At 43.4% G+C, this 26,825-nt stretch overlaps 1 protein-coding gene across 1 annotated transcript in view; it reads left to right on the top strand.

Moving 5' to 3' along the window:
- Positions 1–22,030, top strand: part of ndufv1 (NADH:ubiquinone oxidoreductase core subunit V1) — a 48,554-nt gene extending 26,524 nt beyond the window's left edge. The window contains exons 3-11 of the mRNA XM_060904920.1: positions 78–160; positions 4,431–4,601; positions 4,726–4,909; positions 7,131–7,320; positions 11,435–11,647; positions 14,054–14,220; positions 19,128–19,209; positions 21,647–21,792; positions 21,878–22,030. Coding sequence (XP_060760903.1) covers positions 78–160; positions 4,431–4,601; positions 4,726–4,909; positions 7,131–7,320; positions 11,435–11,647; positions 14,054–14,220; positions 19,128–19,209; positions 21,647–21,792; positions 21,878–21,955 — 1,314 coding nt within the window. The 3' untranslated portion in view covers positions 21,956–22,030. The remainder of the gene's footprint in view (positions 1–77; positions 161–4,430; positions 4,602–4,725; positions 4,910–7,130; positions 7,321–11,434; positions 11,648–14,053; positions 14,221–19,127; positions 19,210–21,646; positions 21,793–21,877) is intronic.
- Positions 22,031–26,825: the final 4,795 nt, after the last annotated feature.

Raw genomic sequence — 26,825 nt, 5'->3', positions numbered from 1 at the left:
GATGTGTTGTGCAGTCATTTTATTACAGAAAAAGAACAGTTCAAAGGAGTCACATTTTGGTTTGGTTTGTCATCCAGGAAAATGTCAAGAAAACAAAGTTTGGACCTTTGGCTGACCAGGACAGAATTTTCACCAACCTTTATGGGCGACATGACTGGAGGTACTGTTGGGGTGGGGGATATTTCTTCTTTTGTGTTTTTATAGAAAACACAAAAGAAGATAAGGTTCTTAGTTCCAAGTGTGGTTGAAAAACCAGAGTATTTAGAAATGTCTAAATTAGAACAGAGTGATGCACTGCGTTCCAAATTATTATGCAAATGACATTTTTCACTGGTTTTCCAAAATAAATAACTAAATGACAAGTCATCATAATTTTCAAGTCATCAACCGTTAGAGTACAAAGCAAATGTTTTTGAACGAACCTTCCAATGATAACGGTATTTTTTTTTTAAAATTGAAAAACTGAAAAAATTGAAAATGCACTGTTCCAAATTATTATGCAAAGCAGAGTTTTAAAAGATTTTGTTCTTGTAAAGAACTAAAAATGGCCATTTGTGAAATTGGAAGCATCAGCAGGTGATAATTACTCAAAAACATCTTACAGTTCTAGTTCCATTACTGGATTTGTAGCTGATTCACAGCACACACGTAATTGTGCAGATTAAGGCGCATTAAGAAAGGTTTCTGTCCGATAAATACATTCGATTAAGAGAATATATGCTAAAATATATTACAAAGCAGGAAAAAGGTGAAACAGTTCAAATTTGAAGCTGCTGGTAGCTCTGGAGTCCCACAAACACCAAGATGTTATGAAGAAACCTTCTATTTGGCCCACGTTAACTAATGCTCACAAGCAGAAACAACCTAGAAATACAAGAAAACCACATGCATGAGTGCATAGGTATTCTTAACAGCATGAGATGGTGCACTGCCATGCCCATACATGAAGACGATATAAAGTGGTCAGTAGTCAGTCTTATGCCATGTACACACGTAGCCGGGTATTTTTAAAACCGAACATTTTCCCCCCCTCCGTTTATAAAAATGTTTTATCCACACCACCTCGTCTTCGAAAAAAATCCCTTCCACACATAACCGAACATCTGCGTTTTCAATCACATTCATAAGCATTCCAAACCTGTAGATGGCATTATTTCCCCAAATCCTACCCCCTAATCACATCGCCTGTGCTCTTGGAGCAGTAGTTGGGCTTCTAAAATTAAACATGTAAATAGCACCTGCACAATAATTAACGCTTTCAAGGCACTACTCCGATCCATTACTCTTTAGCTAGCCGCACACTACGCCGATTTTCAGCGTACCGAGCCAACTGAAGTCGCGAGTCAGGCGTAAAGACTAGTTTTCGATGGTCCCGACTCATCTCACAGCCGATTCGAAAAACTAATCGGGAGCCAGACTGATCGGCGACAGTCGCTAGCAATAGCCAATCATATCTTTCGCATATAACACGTGACATCATTAAACACAATTTCTAGCGCGAGAAATACGTGTCGGTAGCACCTAATGCAGGTATATACTGTAATTCCATAGACTGAAGCTTTATCCATAGACACAGTGGGCTGGAAAGCCACTCTGCTCAAGTTGTGTGGCTGAATTCCAAATCGCTTTAACTCCCCTATATAAGTGCACTATTTAAGGTTGGGAATAATACAGGGTCTCCGCGGATCCTTAAAAAGTCTTATTTTTAATATGTGTTTTTTAAGGTCTTAAAAAGCATTATATTTCGCTATTTTTTGAGCTATGGTATTAAATTTCACATGGGAGGTATTAAATTTCATCCGGGTAGCCTACGGTAAATGAAAAAAAAAAAAACATATGTCTGGATTTTTTTTTCCATGCTAACGTTATTTATTCAACCAGCGTCGTTTGTTATCAAGATGCTGAACAAGTAGCACAAGAGCCGTTGTGTGTCTAGCACTAGTTCTAATAGCGCAGGAACCACGCCACAGGGGGCAGTGTGTTCTTTTATCCATGTAGTAGAACCATTGAGAGTAGAGCAGACGAGGAAGAAGTGGTTGAACTTGAACATGAACGGAGATGGGGAAGTGTAAGTTTAGTAACAAGTGGCTTGAGGAGCCAAAATACAAAAGTTGGCTAACAACAGCAACTTCAGAATATGAAGCGAGATGTAAGGTATGTCGGAAAGACATCAAGTTAACAACAATGGGCTGTAAAGCCCTTGACGCTCACTCGAAAGGGGAAAAGCATATGCGCTATGCTGCTAGTCGGGCAACAACAGTCCCCATGCCAATGTTCGCCTCTACGGTCACAAAAAGTGCAACGCCAGCTTTAGCGTCTCCGGGTCCCAGCACAAGTGCTTTCGTGGCATTCGCCCCAACCGCTACGCTGAAGGCAGAAATACTGTGGGTTCTGCAGAAGATGCACTTATTTATTTAAAAAAAATGCTTTGAACTTAACCTAGAGTGTGCTTTTTTTTTTTTACTGTACGTATTTGTTCCGCGGTAGTGGTCTTATTTTTTATACTCAGTGGTCTTAAAATGGTCTTAAAAAGTATTATTTTTGCTGGTCAGAAATGTGCAGAGACCCTGTTAATAGCTCATGCAGCCTAGATAGTGCGCTACATATTCCGTGTTGTGTCATTTGTAATTCAGCCTGTAGCATCTTCAAGTGTTGGATTTAACAGTAACTATATCCAATAGCCAATCACAAAGCTATTAAGTTGTCACGTGTCGCTTCAATCGCGACTGCACTCGTCAACAGTCGGGGGATATGTGCGTGCCCTGTCGGGAGTCGGCTCTGAAATGGGTCGGTTCGGTACCGCGTGGATCGCCGTGGTGTGCGGCTAGCTTAAGTCCATGCTTAATCTGGCTTCTGCAGTAAACAAAGGTCGCACGTTTGACGTCAGGGCAGATTTGTCGTCATTTTTTTGGCGCAGATTGTGACGTTCTAAAACGCAAAACTCCGGTTATCTCTGTCTACACGAAAAGGCATACACGGAGTTTTCAAAAATCTTCACTTTGCCCGGAGTTTTTTTAAATATTCGTTTTTGATGCGTTTTCATGTGGATGACAGGCCAAAACGTAGAAAAATATCTTCGATTTAGCAGATACCCGGCTACGTGTGGACGGGGTCTCAAACTCAACATACTTCCCAAACATCATTTTCACACATTTGGGTACGCTAAAGGAGGCATCCAGGTGTCTCCCCATGATTCCAGCCCAAATCATGACTCTGTCTCCTCTTTGCTGATGTAGTAGCCTTATTAGGACATGGTGGTCATTCACCAACCATCCACCTGGAGCATCCAGGGCACTCAACAGTGAACAAGACTGTTTGTTTGAAAAGTAGTCTTTATGTATTTCTAGGCCTACTGGAGTCGTTTCTGCTTGTGAGCATTGGTTAAGGATGACCAAATAGAAGGTTTACACATAACTGCATATCTACACCTTGGTGTTTCTTAGACTCCAGAGCTACCAGCAGCTTCAAAAGTGACTTGTTTGTTGCTTTGTAATAGTATTTTATCATTTACTCTCTTGTTCTGATGTATTTATCTGGAAGAACCTTTCTTAATGTGCCTTTATCTGCACAAACCTGCGTGTGCTCTGAATCAGCTACACATCCAGCAATGCAACTTGAACTGTAAGATTTTTTTTGATTGAACTAGGTTTTGATTCCAGTAATTATCACCTGCTGATGCTTCAAATTTCATAAATGGCCATTTTCAGTTCTTTACAAGAACAACATCTTTTGAAACTCTGCTTTGCATAATAATTTGGAACAGTGCATTTTCAGTTTTTCAATTTTTAAAAAAATACCGTTATCATTGGAAGGTTCGTTCAAAAATATTTGCTTTGTACTCTAACGGTTGATGACTTAAATTATGATGACTTGTCATTTAGTTATTTATTTAGGAAAACCAGTGAAAAATGTCATTTGCATAATAATTTGGAACGCAGTGTAGATTGTTATTCTCCTTTTTGGTGTTTTATGCCATGAGATTGTATGCATTTTCTATATTTAAAAAAAAATTTATTTCCACACTGACTCAGTACACCTTGTTCGACATAAAAAATTGTACCTGATCTTGTAAATTGCAAAATATTACATTTTACACCTTTTTTTTTTTTCTTATAAAGTATTATTGTTTTCTAATTATGAAGAAAATCTAATAAATTTTTTTAGACAGTCCATATATCAAGGCTGTGTGTGGTGAAAAGAATGAAAAATTATATAAATTAATTCTACAGACATAAATCATTGTCTAAGTTGTCTGTAATGAGAGGAAATACAATAACGGATTTTTTTTTTTTTAAATGCAGCACTACTGTAACTAAGAATCATGTCATGTTGCCCAGCTTTAATCTCAGTATTACAGTGACTGGACATTTGAGATTCTCTATTAATGTGAACGATGAAAAGATTTGCTCAGGTTTCACCTCCGTTTATAGGCTGAAAGGTGCGTTAACTCGCGGTGACTGGTACAAGACCAAAGAGATCTTAGACAAAGGAGTCGACTGGATTCTCAATGAGATCAAAGTGTCTGGTCTGCGTGGTAGAGGAGGAGCTGGCTTCCCCACAGGGATGAAGTGGAGCTTCATGAACAAGCCCAGCGATGGCCGGTTAGCTATGGGTGTTTGTTTGTTCCCCATCCCCCATATGAGCTTTCATACTGGTAACAGTATGCCTTCACGGGTGTCCTGGTCAGAGCGTGCTGGTTTGATCTTTATTCTCTTCTCTCCTTAGACCTAAGTACCTGGTGGTGAATGCTGATGAGGGAGAACCCGGCACCTGCAAAGACCGAGAGATCATGCGCCATGACCCACACAAGCTGGTGGAGGGGTGCCTGGTTGCGGGTCGGGCCATGGGAGCACGCGCTGCGTATATCTATATCCGTGGGGAGTTTTACAACGAGTCATCCAATCTTCAGGTGAGATCATTAACAGGCACGTGGTTTGCGTTAGAATTGTTGGAGTGAAATTATTTAAGATACAAAATATCACTACACTGGACTGACATTGTTTGAAAGTTCATACCTGAAAGTTTGAAAACGTGCAGACTCAGCTCCGTGCCAGTGTCCACCTTCTGGCTTTTCAGCTCTCGCACAGCAAGACACACTGAATATAAAGTTCTCCAAGTCTTTCTCAGTCTTTAAAACTCCTCCCTTCATTCACAGCCTGCGCTTGACCATGCCCTCACTGCCACAATAGTTTGTCATGGTCACAATTCTGTACATTTTCAATTTCTGATACAGGTCTTATATTTAAAACCATCTCATTTTACCACGTTTTACAAATCCGTCATATGACATGTATCCACTGCTCATGATGCCTTATGAGGTCAATCCAGAGCAACATGGTGTTGGTTTAAGGGCATGTACATGATGTTTGGAGTAGACCCCGAAGCCGCCGCCAGGCGCCGCTAAAACCGCCATTTAGAATTTGAGCCGCCGCCAGCCAATAATTTTGTAAGCCAATTTGAGCCGCTATCTAATAAAATTTGGCTGAGCCACTAAGAATTGTGTACATCAAATAATGGGTTTATCCACATCATGAGCTACAAGAAAAGTGACACAAAGGCCGAATCCCATTTCACCCCTTGGACCAACCCCTTGGCCCTTCCCCTCCATTTTGCGCATTCACGTGAAGGGGTAGGGGTATCCCAATCCCAGTTAACGCGGAGGGGTAGGGGAAGGGGTAGGGCTTCTGTACCCCTCCAAACGGAGACTTTCCTGGAGCTGACTCCGAACGAAGGGGTTTGAGTGATTTCCCACAATGCCATGCGGATTTCAGCGAGATTTCATGCGGATTTCAGAAAGATGGCGGTTCCCGTGGCGAAAGATTGTCATAAATGTATTTTCTCCATTATTTACGTGTTTTAAGTTGTTATCCAGAGGAAACACGCCGCTTGATTCGCTTTCGAGCTGAGAATGAGCAGCGATTTCTGAAATCCAAGCTGCTGCTAAAAAGCTTTGGGAGTGAGTGTTGTTTTCGGTTGCTTGACTGCGTACGTTTTGTTCTGTTATTCTCGCTTTTATTGTTTACATGAGTGTTCTGACACCTCATTCTGTCGGATGTGGTGCACGAAGCGCCAAAGATATCCCATTCAGTGGTGTTAGTTAACAAATCGCACCCTGCCAGCAGAGATTTCTGGTTCTGGCTCTGACTGTAGCGGCTGGTCGCAGCCAATGACGCATTTGGTCGCGTTTTGCTAACGTAAACGCTGACGGAGGTACGCGATGACGTATGCGATCGTTGAAGGGCTATCCCAATACGTAGGGGTTGAATTTCAAGCCCTATCCCTTGTAGCTCAGTTTCAAGGGGAAGGGCCAAGGGGAAGGGGGAGGGGTAGGGGTAGAAATTAGAATTGGGATTGGGCCAAACATGATCAACTGTACACACTAGTAGTAACACAATAGAGACGTATAGGCATACACTGTAGAGATTTAGAACTGATATCACAGCACAGAGAGCCACCACAAGCTTGCCGTTGTGACTACCTGTCTGGCTTCCCGCCCCTCACACCGTTACCACGATACACTGGGGAACCCGGGAACCCACCCAGAGCATCAATCGACTCTGATATCGACGAGATGGCTGCATTCTTTGCCGCTGCTGAGGGAAAGTGTAAAGGTATTTTTTTTGTTTGTTTGTTTGTTTCACATACTTCGAGATTGATAAAAAAAAAAAAAGTACTCCACCACTCTACTTTCATCATAGTAAGATAGCTGCCAGTCCTTCACTGGTCATTGCTAGTGAGAGTAGATAGCTAGATGCCTTCCTCGAACAATCCAGATTAGCTTATTATTAGCATTGAACTACAATCTTGCTAGATTTATATTTACAATGAAGTAAGAGACCAGGGGACCTGTGGTAATTTGCTATTTATTCCCCCCATTTGTTTGATCCGTTCGGCCGGATATATGCCACACAGTGACGTCCAGTATCAGCCATTTGTAGCCATAAACATTTTGGTGGCTGCAGCAGCCATTAAGGTTTTGGCTGAGTCAGCTAGCCAGCCAATAATTTCATCAGCCAGCCATTATCCTGAAAACAAACGGCTTCGGGGTCTAGTTTGGAGAATGTCGTTTCAAATATTAAAAAGGATGTTTCAAGAAATGTTTTTGTTTTTTGTTCATCCTTTCTCCCCAGGTTGCCATTAACGAGGCGTATGCTGCAGGGCTGATTGGAAGGAATGCCTGTGGCTCTGGTTACGACTTTGACGTGTTTGTGATGCGTGGCGCTGGGGCTTACATCTGCGGAGAGGAGACGGCTCTCATCGAATCCATTGAGGGTAAACAGGGGAAACCCCGTCTGAAGCCCCCTTTTCCTGCTGACGTGGGTAAGAATGAATTCTGATATGCAGTGAATTTTTAACTCGGTGTCTGAAAGATTCATGGTGTTCATCATTTACCTTGATTTGGCCACGTTTATAACAGTCTGGAAGTTAGTAGCTGTGATTTCTGCGGAGAGTGAGCAGTGGTTTATCACATGACAAACCAAAACTGACCAAATAATTTGTGGAGATAAAAAAAAAAAACCTACTCAAGTACTGTGTGTGTTCCAAGTTCAATACATACACATTTTAGATTATTTACTTATTGCTGTGAATACTGGAGACTTCATTTTGCATAAATCGATATATTTCTTGTATTTAGTTTGTCCAGTTTGCAGACATGTAACGATGTATTGTGCAAGGATAAATCATGATGCAAATTTATAATGATTCAAATTGATGAAATAAATATGATTATCAGGGTGCATAATGGGCAATTCCATGTAAATGTCAACCTCACCATGCAAAAATAAAGCAACATGTAATACATCAAAACCACTCCCAGAGATCTCACCTAGGCCTGTATTTTACAGATGTGAATAAGTTGAACCAATTTGTAACCAACCTAATATGTCACTGTCAGTCTTTCTTTCTTATAATGTAAACCCCAAGCTAAAATCAACTTTGATCATGTACAATTCTATATTATTGCCACAAGCCACAGAAATGTATGCTAAAATCCACAAAACAGCAAAACAATAGCCATCCTAAATATTATTTAAGAACTTTGATAGTTTAGCTGATATTTAGAGTTTTTCAAAGGGTTATGGTGGTTAAATTGCTGATTTTCTAAACATACGCCATGTCTATTTCAGACGCGTCACATCCATAACGGAATTTCGTCACATCCATAACGCTGACTTTTCCTTCCGAAACTCTGCATGAAATACAAAATATTTTAAACAAAGATTTTTTAATATTCACCTTGGACCCCTCTATCAAACGGATATCTCCATTTCGACATTAGGTTTACAATTTCACAGAGTTTGATAAAAATGTACAGTCACCCAAGAAAAGTGATACTTTTTCTGTCACATCCATAACGCATCTTTTATTGGCGTTTTCTGGCATGCCCTAGATGTACTATGGGAATTGTTCTTGTTCTATCACTTCTCCAGTATGGTACAGCCTTAAAATATGCAACACCTGTTTAAATACTGGGAGACAATAAAACATGCACTGGGTCATTTGTTGCCATTTTGAGTTCAAGTGTCACGTCCATAACGCTGGAATTGCTCTCATCTTAGTTTTTCCTAGGTGTAATTGTGTTTAGACAGTAGAGGGTGCAGTAACATATACACCAGTGCTTGCACATGACTTCACTGCAGGCAGAAATAGCACAACTCTAATGTTTCAAAAACGCACATGAAACAGATTTAAAGTGGGAAAGCGCTGTTGTGATTGACTGACTGTATGAACAGATTTAATAAGAAATTCCGAGCTCTTTTTACAGACTGCTGAAAGCTAAAGAGGAGCAAATGGAGGTAGTACAAGTGTTCACAAGTTTATTAAGAAACGGTCTATTTGTTAAGAACGTCATTCTTAATAAAATGAATATTTTAGTGAATAGGTCGTTATATTTTACTCCAACCTTTTACAAATATGGGTGAATAATTATTGTTGGTTAAGAAAATGAAACAAGCTTTTTTTAAAAAAATTGGTTAATCAATTTTATTTATTTAACAAAAGGAGTATTTAAAGGAACAGTCCACCGTATTTCCATAATGAAATATGCTCTTATCTGAATTGAGACGAGCTGCTCCGTACCTATCCGAGCTTTGCGCGACCTCCCAGTCAGTCAGACGCGCTGTCACTCCTGTTAGCAATGTAGCTAGGCTCAGCATGGCCGACGGTATTTTTTGGGGCTGTAGTTAGATGCGACCAAACTCTTCTGCGTTTTTCCTGTTTACATAGGTTTATATGACCAGTGATATGAATCAAGTTCAGTTACACAAATTGAAACGTGGCGATTTTCTATGCTATGGAAAGTCCGCACTATAATGACAGGCGTACTAACACCTTCTGCGCACTTCAGCAGCGCATTGATATCTGAGCTCCGTATCAATGCACTGTCGAAGCGCGCAGAAGGTGTTAGTACCAGGGCTTTGAACCGGTTCAAGGAACGAAAACGAAAACCGGGAACTTTTTCTATTTCACATGGAACAGAAACGAAACCAGAAACTTTATTTTTTATGTTCCGGAACAGAAACACTTATTAAAAATAATGGTAACCGGTTAATACCGGTTTTTATTTCGTTCCTCAAAGTTTCCGTAGCCTACAAATAAAATAGCCATTCTTCTCCTGCGCAAGTTTCTATGACCCGCTGGGGTTCACTTCCTGTGTGATGTTCGCTGACTGAATGGAGAGAGCGGGAAGGTGGACTGCTATCACGTCTCCATTACTGAGTGTCTGAGCAAAGAAGAGCCTGAACGATGCAACCTCCCTATTGGCTGTTTGTAAAAATGTATCAGTTGTTGCCCTTCCCACGGGAATCATCGCGGGCTCGAGAGACGAGACCTGACGAGTTAGTTCGTTGGTAGCAGAACAAAATGTCTGGACACAAATCGGGTTTTCAGAAAAGGAAAGAAAATAAACGGAGGGTCGAAAATACAAAAAAGGAGGCAGAAAATGCAAAACGAGTTTTAAGGTAGGACAAATGGTTAGTTTTCTGAGGCAGCCCGCCGTGGCTGCCTGCAGGCTTATTTATTATAGCCCATTTAGTTAAAATAGTTGATATAAAATGTTTATAGTTATGTGATGGTTGTCCTGATTTAGACTGGTGTTTTTTTTGGGGGGGGGGTGTTGCGCGATGTTGCACCCGGGTCCAGATTAGGGCAGAACCGGCCCTGGCTACATTTCAGGTGTAGTTTGTTTTATGTATGTATGTACTTGCATAGATGTGTACTTGGTCTTCCAATATGGCGCCTAACAAAATCTCGCGGCGCGGTGACGTCATGCGGTAGCCCTCTATAGGGCCTGACTAGCCTTTGGTAACACACTAAACGAATTCTCTTTCATTTTTGGCACTTTTTCTGTTTGTGTAGATGGGAAGACATACTGAGAATCCAAATCGCCAACATTTGAAATAATAATTGTTTTGAATTATTTCTTGTCTTATTTAATGAAGGTTGTAATAGAATTAGCCTACATTTGGCTTAAGCTGGATGAGACAGAGACATAATTTTATAGCCATTTGTTAAACAACTGACAGGGAACGTAATTAACCGTTCCGGGAACGAAATTTTTTTGTTCTAACCGGTTCGGGAACGTCTATTTAATGGTGGAACCCAAAACCGGAAACGTTAAAATTCCGTTTCTGTTCGGAACGAACCAATAGGAAAAAAATTCTGGTTCAAAGCCCTGGTTAGTACGCCTGTCATTATAGTGCGGACTTTCCATAGCATAGAAAATCGCCACGTTTCAATTTGTGTAACTGAACTTTGTTTCATGTCACTGGTCATATAAACCTATGTAAACAGGAAAAACGCAGAAGAGTTTGGTCGCATCTAACTACAGCCCCAAAAAATACCGTCGGCCATGCTGAGCCTAGCTACATTGCTAACAGGAGTGACAGCGCGTCTGACTGACTGGGAGGTCGCGCAAAGCTCGGATAGGTACGGAGCAGCTCGTCTCAATTCAGATAAGAGCATATTTCATTATGGAAATACGGTGGACTGTTCCTTTAAGGTGATTAAAAAATTATTTTTTTGTCGTAAAATTTCATTTAATCTTTTTTCAGAAATATAGCAGGAAAATTTTGTCGTGAGCCCAATATCGCGAATTGAATCCTGAATTTGATGAATCATTACATGCCTATTAATGTGTCTGTCATGACACAGCTTTTGTAGGATCTGTTATGGCAGCATGTCTTGCCTGTACTACATCAGAACATGACCACAGATTGTTTACTTGTGTATGTCAGCACCAGACTCTGAAAGTTAAGCACTGCTTCCACAAATAGGTTTTTAGGACAGAAGTGTGGCTAGCAGGTGGTGGGAGCAGCGCACAGGTGAGCGAAACAAATACAAAGCCAACAGGAATGGACTTTGGTGTAGTGTAGGCGAGTGTGAAATGTGTAGGGAGTATGGAAACTTGATATTTGCTTCTGTCTTCTTGCAGGGGTGTTTGGTTGCCCAACTACTGTTGCAAATGTAGAAACAGTGTCTGTAGCCCCGACCATCTGCCGTCGCGGTGGCTCATGGTTTGCCAGTTTCGGTAGAGAGAGGAACTCTGGCACAAAACTCTTCAACATCTCTGGCCATGTGAATAACCCCTGCACTGTGGAGGAGGAGATGTCTATTCCCATGAAAGAGCTGATTGAGAAGCATGCAGGTATGATACATCTTTAGAACTGTAAATATGAAGTAGGACAGGTGCACTGAGTTCATGTCTGTGTGGAGTTCCACATGCACTCCCTGGGTCTCTGTGGGTTTCTTCTGGGTTCTGAGGTTTCCACCAACCTCCAAAAAACCATGCAGGTGGGCAGATTGACTACACTGAATTACTCCTATGTGATAGTGTGGTGCCCTGCAATGGTTTGGCATCCCATCCAGGGTGGATTCCCACCTCATGCCTGGTATTCCTGGGATAAGAGCCACAGCGACCCTGGCTGGGATAAAACAGTTACTGATATCGATCACTCAGCTCCCTCATGTTTCATTTTTCTTGAATCTTCCATTGGAAGATGCTTATTAAATGACATCTTTAGCACCACAACATTTTTGAACATTTGAAGGGGCTTTACAGTATTTAAAGCTTTTCCGGGGACAAGACCACTCCTGACCTCCAAACATTAGGGTTCATACAAAATCTGGGAAAATGATGGAATTTGACTAGTAATTTTTAGGCCTGGAGACAGTTTTGGAAAAATAAATGAATCCAGAACATTTTGGAAAAATCAAGGAAATTTGCTTCATAAATCCCTGTATAATAGAATTTGTGGTTCGCTGAAGGTCAATTGAGAGAAATCTATAATACTTGAACGTTTGGGCAGATCGGTCTTTTGACATGATGTTATGTTCTCTGCAGGGGGTAATGTCAAACTCCGGCCTGAGTTGCAGCTTGCACTTTGACCACGTGTAAATTAATACCATGGCAGAAATGAAATGTGTTTAAAGTCTGACTGCACTTGGACAAGTAGAAGGCAGAGGCAGCACTGTGTAACCATGCTAAAGGATCTGAGCACAAGGCTGCTGTGTGCAAATCACCTCTCAACCCCATAAACTAGTTAAAATATACCATAGTAAATTGTGACATGGATTTTTTTTTTTTATTATTATTTTTCATGTATACAGAGCAGGGCTTTGAACCGGTTCAAGGAACGAAAACGAAAACCGGGAACTTTTTCTATTTCACATGGAACAGAAACGAAACCAGAAACTTTATTATTTTTTATGCTCCGGAACAGAAACGCTTATTAAAAATAATGGTAACCGGTTAATACCGGTTTTTATTTCGTTCCTCAAAGTTTCCGTAGCCTACAAATAAAAAAGCCATGAGTGTCTGAGCAAAGAAGAGCCTGAACGATGCAACCTCCCTATTGGCTGTTTGTAAAAATGTATCAGTTGTTGCCCTTCCCACGGGAATCATCGCGGGCTCGAGAGACGAGACCTGACGAGTTAGTTCGTTGGTAGCAGAACAAAATGTCTGGACACAAATCGGGTTTTCAGAAAAGGAAAGAAAATAAACGGAGGGTCGAAAATACAAAAAAGGAGGGAAAAAATGCAAAACGAGTTTTAAGGTAGGACAAATGGTTACTTTTCTGAGGCAGCCCGCCGTGGCTGCCTGCAGGCTTATTTATTATAGCCCATTTAGTTAACATAGTTGATATAAAGTGTTTTATAGTTATGTGATGGTTGTCCTGATTTAGACTGGTGGGTTTTTTTTTTTTGGGGTGGGGGTTGCGCGATGTTGCACCCGGGTCCAGATTAGGGCAGAACCGGCCCTGGCTACATTTCAGGTGTAGTTTGTTTTATGAATGTATGTACTTGCATAGATGTGTACTTGGCCTTCCAATATGGCGCCTAACAAAATCTCGCGGCGCGGTGACGTCATGCGGTAGCCCTCTATAGGGCCTGACTAGCCTTTGGTAACACACTAAACGAATTCTCTTTCATTTTTGGCACTTTTTCTGTTTGTGTAGATGGGAAGACATACTGAGAATCCAAATCGCCAACATTTGAAATAATTGTTTTGAATTATTTCTTGTCTTATTTAATGAAGGTTGTAATAGAATTAGCCGACATTTGGCTTAAGCTGGATGAGACAGAGACATAATTTTATAGCCATTTGTTAAACAGCTGACAGGGAACGTAATTAACCGTTCCGGGAACGAAATTTTTTTTGTTCTAACCGGTTCGGGAACGTCTATTTAATGGTGGAACCCAAAACCGGAAACATTAAAATTCCGTTTCTGTTCGGAACGAGCCAATAGGAAAAAAATTCTGGTTCAAAGCCCTGATACAGAGATGGTTCAGTGAAGCATCTCTATGGACATGAACATTTACCTCAAAGGTATTGAAAAGTTCTTTGGAAATTTATTGGTAAATTGTGTTAGAAACTATATCTTGTGGTTGCTCAGTGATTTCCATTTTTCAGATGCTTGGTCTAAATAGCGACAATAACCCAACATGGGCAAAGTTAGTAATCTCAATAATTTAGTAGTTTGGGTCGGTGGCTTTGGCACTGTTGAGTGAGCAACCTGTGGATTGGGATTTGTAACCTGAACCTGTGCTGCAGGTGGTGTCCGTGGGGGCTGGGATAACCTTTTGTGTGTGATTCCCGGTGGGTCATCCACACCACTCATTCCCAAACATGTGTGTGAAGATGTTCCAATGGACTTTGACGGCCTCATACAGGCACAAACCGGCCTGGGTACTGCAGCACTCATCGTCATGGACAAATCGGTGGGTAGTTATTGGTTTATAAAAGTTAACTATATGCTGCAGTATTCAGCAGAGGTAATAGTAATCCTGTTTGAACTTTAATTTGTATGGTATCCTGACCAGTGATTCTGATTTAACTATGAAGTAGATCCTGCAAGAACAAAAGCAGCAGTGCTGTCATGCAAATGTTCATTGCAAATGCATTGTACACATGCACCTAATCTTTTATTTGATGCACCTAGGGTATGTTTTGTGTGTGTGTTTTTTTTTTTTTTTTTTTTAAATATATATAAATAAATAAAAGTGCTGCCTTTGAATAAATGTTTGCAGTAGAATGCTACCTGGCAATCAAGGGTGAGAAACTGAATTAACCAATTTTTTTTTTCTTCCACATGTACAAATAAAATTGTGCTGGAAGACGAACGTTTGGAACTCAGATGTTTTTGTATGGACTCCGCTTTACAGTATAAACTGCATATACAGTATAAAAATAGGGTTCCTAAGGGTTCTGCACAGTACTGCACATGTGGAGGAAAAAAAAATTGTGTGTAATACATAAACTGTTATAGATTTCTATTTTGTGACTTCTGCATTATTGAGTCTGTACCAAAACATTTTTAGAGTTCCAAATGTTCGTCTTCCAGCACAAAATTAAATGTTACGGGGGGACAAAGGTTTGTATCTGAGCAGCATATTACAGAAAAGACCACTTTTCAGATTAAAAAAGAAAACATAATGAAGGCTACTGGGTTTTAAGCAGGTGTGACCAATTGTCCAGAAGAACTGTGGCTGGTTCTGCAAGATGCTCAGTAAAACCTACAGCTCATTTCCTTATAAAACTGCACTCATTGTACCTGAGACTACCATCTTTCTTTTAAAATGGTGTCGTTTCACACTGAATATTGACTCCTTTATTATGGCTTCCTGCTGTTTATAGTTTTTTTTTTTTTTTTAAATGTTGAAATATTTTTCATTAATTTAAGACTTTTGCACACTACTGTACATATCTGAAAGCTCCTAGCCAGATAGCTTTAGGGTTACAAATGGAGGTTGAGTTTCAGTAAGGGGGGGGAATATCAGGATGTACAATATAATATCAGACTTGTTACTCTTAATTCAGTTGACCTGTCAGAGGTAATTTATGGCAAGGTAAATCATGCCTTAAAAACATCACGCAATGATGATTTTCATTTCATAGATGTCCTTGTGACATTGAGTAATCCCTGTGTCACCGCCCACATCCAGCATGTTCCTGAACTGTTTTAGAGCAGCAGTTCACCACACCCCTCCTAGAACTGCCACCTTATTGTGATGGAGGGGTTTGTGTGCTTGAATGATCCTAGGAGCTATGTTGTCGGGGGCATTACGCCCCTGTTAGGGTCTCCCAAGGCAGACGGGTCCTAGGTGACAGGCCAGACCAAGAGCAGTTCACCAAAACCCTGATGGATAAAAATAAAAAATCAAGGACTGTGACGTCGCCCAGCATGGCGCAGTCGGGGCCCCACCCTGGAGCCAGGCTCGGGGTTGGGGCTCGTATGCGAGCCCTTGGTGGCCGGGCTCAGCCTGAAGCGGTGATGTGGGCCCGACCTCCTGTGGGTTCACCACCCACAGAGGTGGCTGTAGGGGGCTGGTGCAGTGTAGATTAGGCGGCAGTCGAAGGCAGGGGCCTCGACAACCTGATCCCCGAACACAGCGGCTAGCTGTTGGGACATGGAATGTCACTTTGCTGGGGGGGGGAACCTGAGCTTGTGCGGGAGGTTGAGAGGTACCGGCTAGAGATAGTCGGGCTCACCTCCACGCACAGCTTGGGCTCCGGAACCCAGCTCCTCGAGAGGGGCTGGACTCTCCACTTCTCTGGAGTTGCCCATGGTGAGCAGCGGCGGGCTGGTGTGGGCTTGCTTATAGCTCCCCAGCTCAGCCGCCATGTGTTGGAGTTTACCCCAGTGAACGAGAGGGTCACCTCTCTGCACCTTCGGGTCGGGGAGAGGGCTCTTGCTGTTTGTGCCTACGGGCCGAATAGCAGTATAGAGTATCCGGCCTTCTTGGAGTCCCTGGGAGAGGTACTGAGAGGTGCTCAGACTGGGGACTCCATTGTTCTACTGGGGGACTTCAATGCTCACGTGGACGACGACAGTGACACCTGGAGGGGCGTGATTGGGAGGAACGGCCTCCCCGATCTGAACCCGAGTGGTGTCTTGTTATTGGACTTCTGTGCTAGTCATGGTTTGTCCATAACGAACACCATGTTCGAGCATAGGGGTGTCCATAAGTGCACGTGGCACCAGGACACCTTAGGTCGGAGGTCGAGGATCGACTTTGTCATTTAATCTGATCTCCAGCCCTATGTCTTGGACACTCGGGTGAAGAGGGGCTGAGCTGTCAACAGATCACCACCTGGTGGTGAGTTGGATCCGCTGGCGGAGGAGGAAGCCGGACAGACCTGGCAGGCCCAAACGTATGGTGAGGGTCTGCTGGGAACATCTGGCCGAGCACGCTGTCAGGGAGGTCTTTAACTCCCACCTCCGGGAGAGCTTCTCCCAGCTTCTGAGGGAGGCGGGGGACATTGAGTCTGAGTGGACCATGTTCTCTACCTCCATTGTAGACGCAGCTGTTCGGAGCTGTGGCCGCAAGGTCTCCGGTGCCTGTCGTGGCGGCAATCCATAACCCGGTGTTGGACACCAGAAGTAAGGGATGCCGTCAAGCTGAAGAAGGAGTCCTATCAGGCCATGTTGGCCTCTGGGACTACGGAGGCAGCTGACAGGTATCGGCAGGCCAGGCGTGCCGCAGCTCGGGCAGTTGCGGAGACAAACTCGGAACTGGGAGGAGTTTGGTGAGGCCATGGAGGAGGACTATCGGTCGGCCTCGAAGAAATTCTGGCAAACCGTCCGGCACCTCAGGAGGGGGAAGCAGTACTCTGCCAACACTGTTTACAGTGCGGGTGGGGGGCTGTTGACCTCGACTGGGGACATTGTCGGGCAGTGGAAGGAATACTTTGAGGATCTCCTCAATCCCACAGGCACATCTTCCATTGAGGAAGTGGAGGTTGATGACTCGGAGGTGGGCTCGTCCATTACCCAAGCTGAAGTCAGTGAGGTGTTTTTCAAGCTCCTCGGTGGCAAGGCACCGGGGGTGAATGAGATTCGCCCCAAGTATCTCAAGTCTCTGGATGTTGTGGGGCTGTCTTGGCTGACACGCCTCTGCAGCATCGCGTGGCAGTCGGGGACAGTGCCTCTGGAGTGGCAGACTGGGGTAGTGGTCCCTCTTTTTAAGAAAGGGGACCAGAGAGTGTGCTCCAATTATAGGGGAATCTCACTTCTCAGCCTTCCCGGGAAGGTTTACTCCAGGGTACTGGAGAGGAGAATTCAGCCAATAGTCGAACCTCGGATCCAGGAGGAACAATGCGGTTTTCGTCCTGGTCGTGGAACACTGGACCAGCTCTATACCCTTCATAGGGTGCTCAAGGGTTCATGGGAGTTTGCCCAACCAGTCCACATGTGCTTTGTGGATCTGGAGAAGGCATTCGACTGTGTCCCTCGTGGTATTCTGTGGGGGTGCTTTGGGAGTATGGGGTTCGGGGCTCTTTGCTAAGGGCTGTCCGGTCCCTGTACGAACGGAGCAGGAGTCTGGTTCGCATTGCCGGCAGCAAGTCAGACCTGTTCCCAGTGCATGTTGGACTCTGGTAGGGCTGCCCTTTGTCACCAGTTCTGTTCATAATTTTTATGGACAGAATTTCTAGGCGCAGCCAAGAGCTGGAAGGAATCCTGTTTGGGAACCACAGGATTTCATCTCTGCTTTTTGCGGATGTTGTCGTCCTGTTGGCTTCTTCAAACCGGGACCTTCAGCATGCACTGGGGCGGTTTGCAGTTGAGTGTGAAGCGGCTGGGATGAGAATTGGCACCTCCAAGTCCGAGGCCATGGTTCTCGACCGGAAAAGGGTGGCTTGCCTTCTCCAGGTTGGTGGAGAAGTCCTGCCTCAAGTGGAGGAGTTTAAGTATCTCAGGATCTTGTTCATAAGTGAGGGAAGGATCGAGCGTGAGATCGACAGGTGGATCGGTGCAGCCTCCGCAGTGGTGCGGTCGCTTTACCAGTCCATCGTGGTGAAGGAGCTGAGCCAAAAGGTGAAGCTCTCGATTTACCGGTCGATCTACGTTCTGACTCTCACCTATGGCCATGAGCTTTGGATAATGACTGAAAGAACAAGATCGCAGATACAAGCAGCCGAAATGAGTTTCCTTCGCAGGGTGGCTGGGCACTCCTTTAGGGTGAGGAGCTCTGAGTAGAGCCGCTGCTCCTCCACATTGAGAGGAATCAGCTCGGGCATCTCTTTCGGATGCCTCCTGGACGCCTCCCTGGGGAGGTGTTCCAGGCATGTCCCCCCCCGGGAGGAGGCCCCGGGGAAGATCCAGGACATGCTGGAGGGACTATGTCCCTCAGCTGGCCTGGGAACTCCTCGGTGTTCTTCCCGAGGAGCTGGCCGAGGTGTCTGGGGAAAGGGAAGTTTGGGCTTCCATGCTCAGACTACTGCCTCCGCGACCCGGCCCCGGATAAAGCGGATGAAGACGAGACGACTTCACGACAGAGATGCAAGCTCTCACGTGCTGCGATACTGTGAGAATTCTAGTTAGCGTGAGGTGTTGATTTTAGGGGAGGAGTTTCACAGGGGCCTTTTGTGCATCCGCACCAAGGGGCCTATTGTTTCCTCATCTGTCCCTGCTGGCAATATGATCTTTGTTGGCCCCTTTATTGGGTGCGTGTACTGTAGAGAAGGATGAAGAAAATGTTTAGATGGTCTAGAGTGAGTCAGAGTTCCTACAGTGCTAATAAAGTGTCTCTGAAGTTTATATCAACAAAAACTGTGCAAACTTGTACTTTGCTGAAACGGTCATATTATTAGAGTACAGAAAATAAAAGGTCTTGTTTCATTACAGACGGATGTGATCAGAGCTATTGCACGGCTGATTGAGTTCTATAAGCATGAAAGCTGTGGCCAGTGCACCCCCTGCAGGGAAGGTAAGGACCTACACATCAGTGGTGTTCGTTTATTGGTGGATGTAATGCTATGAAATGAATAAAACACAACTGTGTGCTGTTATGGTAAAATAATCCGTGCCAGAGCAGTTTGGTACAGGCCAGTTGTGGATTATTTTCCTAGAACAGCTCATTCTGAGGTGTTTGAGTGGTCTTATACCACAGCAATTTGCCAACAAGTACAATTTTGTAATGTATTAGCTCAGATGTCTTGGTGTGTGTGGTGGTGTTTTTTTTAAATAAACATTTGTAGTTACAGTACATGTAGTTACTGTTGATCCCTTTATGGTCTTATGGATGTTCCATAAGGGGAAGTCATGGCCTAATGGTTAGAGAAGTAGCTTTGGGACCAAAAGGTCACCAGTTTGATTCCCTGGACCAGCAGGAATGGCTGAAGTGTCCTTGAGCAAGGGACCTAATCCTCAATTGCTCCCCAGGCTGCTCTGGGTATGTTGTACATCACTCTGGATAAGAGTGTCTGTTAAATGCCTGTAATGTAATTTATTTCCTGTTATCACTTACATTATAGTAGGTATAAACAGTGACAGTGTAGCTTGTCATGTTACCAGGAATGTCCTCAAACCTGTCCTGTATGTTCCAGTCAGAAATACAGCATTGAAGAGTCCTGCTGTTGTAGAAAATTAATCCACACTTTGGGACTTCAGCAGCACTGTGGATATATATAGGTCCATATATATTTGGACACTGACACAAATTGTTTTTTTTTTTACCTGTTTACTGAAACATATTCAAGTTATAGTTAAATAATGGACATAAAGTCCAGACTTTCAGCTTTCATTTGAGGGTATCCACATTAAAATTGGATGAAGGGTTTAGGAGTTTCAGCTCCTTAACATGTGCCACCCTATTTTTAAAGGGACCAAAAGTAATTGGACAATTGACTCCAAGGCTATTACATGGGCTGGTGTGGGCAATTCCTTCGTTATGTCATTCTCAATTAAGCAGATTAAAGGCCTGGAGTTGATTTGAGGTGTGGTGCTTGCATTTGGAAGATTTTGCTGTGAAGAAAACATGCGGTCAAAGGAGCTCTCCATGCAGGTGAAACAAGCCATCCTTAAGCCGCGAAAACAGAAAAAACCCATCCGAGAAATTGCTACAATATTAGGAGTGGCAAAATCTACAGTTTGGTACATCCTGAGAAAGAAAAAGAAAGCACTGGTGAACTCATCAATGCAAAAAGACCTGGACGCCCACAGAAGACAACAGTGGTGGATGATCACAGAATAATTTCCATGGTGAAGAGAAACCCCTTCACAACAGCCAACCAAGTGAACAACACTCCCCAGGAGGTAGGCGTATCAATATCCAAATCTACCATAAAGAGAAGACTGCATGAAAGTAAATACAGAGGGATCACTGCACGGTGCAAGCCACTCATAAGCCTCAAGAATAAAAAGGCTAGATTGGACTTTGCTAAAAAACATCTAAAAAAGCCAGCACAGTTCTGGAAGAACATTCTTTGGACAGATGAAACCAAGATCAACCTCTACCAGAATGATGGAAAGAAAAAGTATGGTGAAGGCGTGGTACAGCTCATGATCCAAAGCATACCACATCATCTGTAAAACACGGCGGAGGCAGTGTGATGGCTTGGGCATGCATGGCTGCCAGTGGCACTGGGTCACTAGTGTTTATTGATGATGTGACACAGGACAGAAGCAGCTGGATGAATTCTGAGGTATTCAGAGACGTACTGTGTGCTCAAATGCAGCCAAACTGATTGGTCGGTGTTTCATAATACAGATGGACAATGACCCAAAACATAAAGCCAAAGCAACCCAGAAGTTTATTAAAGCAAAGAAGTGGAATATTCTTGAATGGCCAAGTCAGTCACCTGATCTCAACCCAATTGAGCATGCATTTCACTTGTTAAAGACTAAACTTCAGACAGAAAGGCCCACAAACAAACAGCAACTGAAAACCACTGCAGTAAAGGCCTGTCGGAGCATTCAAAAGGAGGAAACACAGCGTCTGGTGATGTCCATGAGTTCAAGACTTCAGGCAGTCATTGCCAACAAAGGGTTTTCAACCAAGTATTAGAAATGAACATTTTATTTACAATTATTTAATTTGTCCAATTACTTTTGAGCCCCTGAAATGAAGGGATTGTGTTTAAAAAATGCTTTAGTTCCTCACATTTTTATGCAATCATTTTGTTCAACCCACTGAATTAAAGCTGAAAGTCTGAACTTCAACTGCATCTGAATTGTTTTGTTCAAAATTCATTGTGGTAATGTATAGAACCAAAATTAGAAAAATGTTGTCTCTGTCCAAATATTTATGGATCTAACTGTTTTTTTTTTGTTTGTTTTTTTTCCCCTTGAATTAATACTGTTGACATTTGATTCAGTGGTTGGAGCTTAATATCTTGTAATGACATGTGCCTGCCCCCCCCCAGGGGTGGATTGGATGAATAAGATGATGTGGCGCTTCGTTAAGGGAGACGCCCGGCCAGCAGAGATCGATATGATCTGGGAGCTCAGCAAACAGATTGAGGGTCACACTATTTGTGCTCTGGGTGATGGAGCTGCATGGCCTGTACAGGTATATTACAGAACACCTAAACATGAACATTTACTTGTGTTTAAGTATTTTATTAATTATTTGATTTAAAATTATTTGTGTCCAGGGTTTGATCCGTCACTTCCGTCCCATTATGGAGAGCAGGATCTTGGAGTTTCAACAGAAACAGCAAGCTCGGGCTTAATTTCAGCATCTCCTCATTCCCGTTTTACCTGAATATACATTATTATTTAAGAATAAAAGTGCTGTCTTACACTTATCTCTAGATTGTCATCACCATCCAACTTGTGATGCCTTTGCATCTAGTCTAAGAATGACTAAAAGTTTTATGAATGATTAGATTGCGCTGTTGTACAGGGAAATGTCATAACTGTTAATATAATGCTCTTATTTACTGTGGTGCTTTTATCTATGTGTAGAGTTCATCAGTTGTGCACATATTAGCGGTCATCACGTTTAAAGTTGCATTATGATTACACTCCATCCTTCCTCCACCATCACACAGGTACTATTGATTTCTGTAAAGAATTCACAACTATATTCCTTGCTAAATAGAAGTGAGAGTAGAATGGAGCTGTTTTGCAGTGAAGAATGTGAATTTCAAACAAGTGATCTAAACTAACAACCCTTCAAATCTATGATCACTTCCTGATATTCATCTTCCTCTGCTTTGTTTAATCCAGTTCCATCCATCCATTATCTGTAGGCACTTATCCTGTACAAGATTGCAGGCAAGCTGGAGCTTATCTCCGCTGACTATGGGCGAGAGGCCGGGTAGACCCTGGACAAGTCGCCAGGTCATCGTAGGGCTGACACATGGCAACAACTATCCATTCACACCTACGGTCAATTTAGAGCCACCAATTAGCCTAACCTGCATATCTTTGGACTGGGGGGGACTGGAGCACCTGGAGAAAACCCACACAGACATGCAAACACCACGTAGAAAGGCCCTCGTCGGCCACTGGGCTCAAACCCAGGACCTTCTTATTGTGAGGTGACAGTGCTAAGCACATCACTGTACTGCCCTTGTTTAATCTAATTTAAAAAAAAAAAAAAGACACTTTTTCACGTCTTCAGTTGAAAGCTTTCTAGATACACAATTTAAGTGGTAACATTAACATTAGAACCCAAAAATAAATGAGACATTTATGTATGGGGCGGCACGGTGGTGTAGTGGTTAGCGCTGTCGCCTCACAGCAAGAAGGTTCTGGGTTCGAGCCCCGTGGCTGGCGAGGGCCTTTCTATATGGAGTTTGCATGTTCTCCCCGTGTCCGCGTGGGTTTCCTCCGGGTGCTCCGGTTTCCCCCACAGTCCAAAGACATGCAGGTTAGGTTGACTGGTGACTCTAAATTGAGCGTAGGTGTGAATGTGAGTGTGAATGGTTGTCTGTGTCTATGTGTCAGCCCTGTGATGACCTGGCGACTTGTCCAGGGTGTACCCCGCCTTTCGCCCGTAGTCAGCTGGGATAGGCTCCAGCTTGCCTGCGACCCTGTAGAAGGATAAAGCGGCTAGAGATAATGAGATGAGATGAGACATTTATGTATGCTAATCTTGCCAAAAGTCTGTGGATATCTGGCCATTGCACCCATATGTGGCTTCTTCCCTAAACTGTTGCTACAAGATTGGAAGCGCACAACTATCCGGAATGTCTTTGCATGTTTCAGCATTATAATTTTCCTTCACTGGAACTAAGGCTACGTTTACATTAGACCGTATCTGTCTCGTTTTCTTCACGGATGCACTGTCCGTTTACATTAAACCGCCTGGAAACGCCGGGAAATGGGAATCCGCCAGCGTCCACGTATTCAATCCAGATCGTGTGTGGTCCGGTGCTGTGTAAACATTCAGAATACGCGGATACGCTGTGCTGAGCTCTAGCTGGCGTCTCATTGGACAACGTCACTGTGACATCCACCTTCCTGATTCGCTGGCGTTGGTCATGTGACGCGACTGCTGAAAAACGGCGCGGACTTCCGCCTTGTATCAACTTTCATTAAAGAGTATAAAAGTATGAAAATACTGCAAATACTGATGCAAATACTGCCCATTGTGTAGTTATGATTGTCTTTAGGCTTGCCATCCTTCCACTTGCAAGTGGTAAGTGATATGCGCTGGGATCACACACACAGCGGCTCAGTCCCGAATCACTGCTCGTGCACTTCACTCGCGCGCTCTGTGAGCTGCGCAAGGCCGGAGTGCGCACCCTCCAGAGGGCACTCGCTGTTCAGGGCGGAGTGATTTGGAGCGCAGGATGCCTGCGGAGCCGAGCGTATCCGTGTATTGGTGTTGCTGTGTGCACGCGAATCGTTTTAAAAACGTTAATCTGATGATCCGCTGATACGGTCTAATGTAAACATGGGCTAAGAGACCCAATATCCTCCACATTCATAGCCATTCAAGTATCAGTCATTATCCACTTAAATTGTCTAAGAGAGCGGAGATCTGCACACACGAACTGACACACTTGGTCCTTGCTGGTCATTTAAAGTCCCACTTCTCATCATGCTGTATCTTTTCATGCAGTCTTAAATTTGAAATGGTGATGAATTCAGAATGACAGACTTTAACACTCCAGGTTGTTCATTTTGGTCTGGTCCTGCATTGGAGCTTACTCCATGCAAAGTTTGAACTCTGGTTTCCAGGGTTCAGTATTGAGACTCTAGCTCAGGGACCACCTATAAAGACAAGGATAAACCCAAGTGCAGAGCAAGTCAGTCTCTCATACATATATACTGCATATATTTATACTGAGAGCTTAGGGAGCTCCAGGGTGGAGAAGTGAGAATTACCAGCTGAGAATAGTGCACCAGCACATATCAAGATTACTCGAGACTGAGCAAGTAGACAGCTCTCCTTAAATAGACCCAGGCATGAGTGGAGTTTATTGCCACTGATTATAATTGGGTGTTCTCTGGCTCCCTCTGGTTCCTGGTGGTCTAGCAAGGACTCTGATTGCGCTCTGCCTCTCTTAAGTGAAGGCTGAGCTGGCTGTCCCTGTACGGGACTTCCCCAGAAACAGCTCCTGATAGTCCCTCTGAGCAGTGGCGGGTCCTGAAAATTTTCTCAGGAGGGGCAAATTATCCAATAATGTCATAAGGTGACTCATTCAACAGGTACATTGTAGGTAGCCAGACATTATTGACTTTTTTTGTTTTCTCTCTGCATATCACAGTTCCATGCCACTTAAGCTTGCCACCATGCTACCTAAGCTATAGGCTGTGGTGTAAAGTTGCAAACAACATTCACAATCGAAGAATAGTTTGGCTCCACAATGACCAATTCCAATTACGCCCTATTCACATTATTTCAATATTGTATGATGTGAATGATATCTTTATAAAATATATTTCCAACAACTAAATAAGAAAGGAAACCATTTTTAAAAAATAATACATATTTATTTGCCAATCTTGAAAGTACTGTTCTACAGAATGTTCTGTAAATAGATTTTGTACTTCAAACTCCATGACCAGCAAGAATTTTACAGACTGTGCAACTTAAGGCCCGGTCCCACTGCACTTACGGATGCAAAGAGGATGTAAAACGTAAAAAAATCTTTGCCATCCGTTGGAAAACGCTATGCATCCGTTGTGTACTCATTGCATACGTGCTTCATATGCTCTATCCATCGAGCATCCGTCCACTGTGATTTCATCCGCGCAAAAAGTTTTGAGCTGCACAAAACTTTTAGAACGGATGAACTTTCCGCCGTGTACGATGTAAATCCGCGACATATATGAGCAACAAACATTCTATGTCCGTTATCATCCGTTAAACGTCTGCTGTATCCTCTCTGCATCCTCTGGGCATCCTTGCAACTCACATCCGCATACGCAGCTGAAAACAGAAAGAGGGAGGAAAGATAAGGTACATGAGACGTCTATTCATCGTTAGTAGCACGGAAATAGAAAGGATGTAAGCGTATGCATCTCGTATATAAAGTATTCAAAACGGACAAAGTGTTTATATCTGGGATGTATCTCGTATATTTAGGATGTCTAGAGTATGTAGAAGGACACCTAGCGGACAATCGATATTTTGTATAAAAAAGGGGAGAAAATCATCTGGATCTCTCGATGTAGCCGCCAGCACGTCTTTCCGCTTTATGCTGACGGCGTGCGTGCTGCATCCCTTTATATCCACGGAGCAGACGCAATTCATACCCCCCGCATGCGCAGTGAACGGTCTGCATCCGATATACATCCGCGCAACATCCCCTTTGTTTCCGTTAGGCGTACGTGATGCATCCCCTTCATCCGCTATGCATCCGCTCTTTCTGCTATGCGTCCGCTTCTCAGTTATCACCGGTAACCCCTTCGGAGCTGTCATCCACTTCCATCCGCTTTCATCCGCTAGGCTTCCTATGAACATGCGTTTAACATCCCCGCTATATACTACCCACGTCCGTTCTTTTCCGTTCAGTTTTCGCAAATTTCTGCCAATTTTGTCCATTTCTGGAGCGGATGAAAACGGATAGAGCCACCCCCGAAATTTTGCTCGTCCGCTGTGTCCTTTTTGCATACGTTTTGTGTCCATCGGCCAGTGGGACCGGGCCTTTAAGGACAACAGGAAAGTGCACTTACTGTAACAAAACAGTGTAAATAGTTGGCTAACATAATAGCAGTTGAATAAATAGATGAGTGGATCTTTAGATCTTGCAATTACTGGTATTTACCAAGGATATTACCGAAGTGCTAACTCTCAGAGCAAAGTGTAGCAAATATAAAAATGCACATTGAAAACATCAAAAGTGAACGGATTCTGTGACTGTGTGTGAGAGTCACGAAGTCAACCAAACTCAGAAAAACACCACGGTGACTGGAGCCGTCAGTTTCGTCTTTGCCTCGTAGAGCTAACTCGAACACTCCACAAAATTTCACGCATTGGATGAACCGGTTTAATATGTGCCTGTTCTTGCTCACCTCATCGTTGTGCCGGCGAACTGCTAGCCTGTAGCCCTCATCCGGTTGTGTGGAGATGTTCACTCTCCCAAAAGCCGAAAATTTCAGGCAGCTGCCCATGTGAATCTTTGATGACTCATGTTTTTTTAT

Source organism: Neoarius graeffei, chromosome 22 (genome assembly GCF_027579695.1).
Source record: "Neoarius graeffei isolate fNeoGra1 chromosome 22, fNeoGra1.pri, whole genome shotgun sequence".
Classification (NCBI taxonomy): Eukaryota; Metazoa; Chordata; class Actinopteri; order Siluriformes; family Ariidae; genus Neoarius; species Neoarius graeffei.
This window is presented reverse-complemented; position numbering and strand designations above follow the sequence as displayed.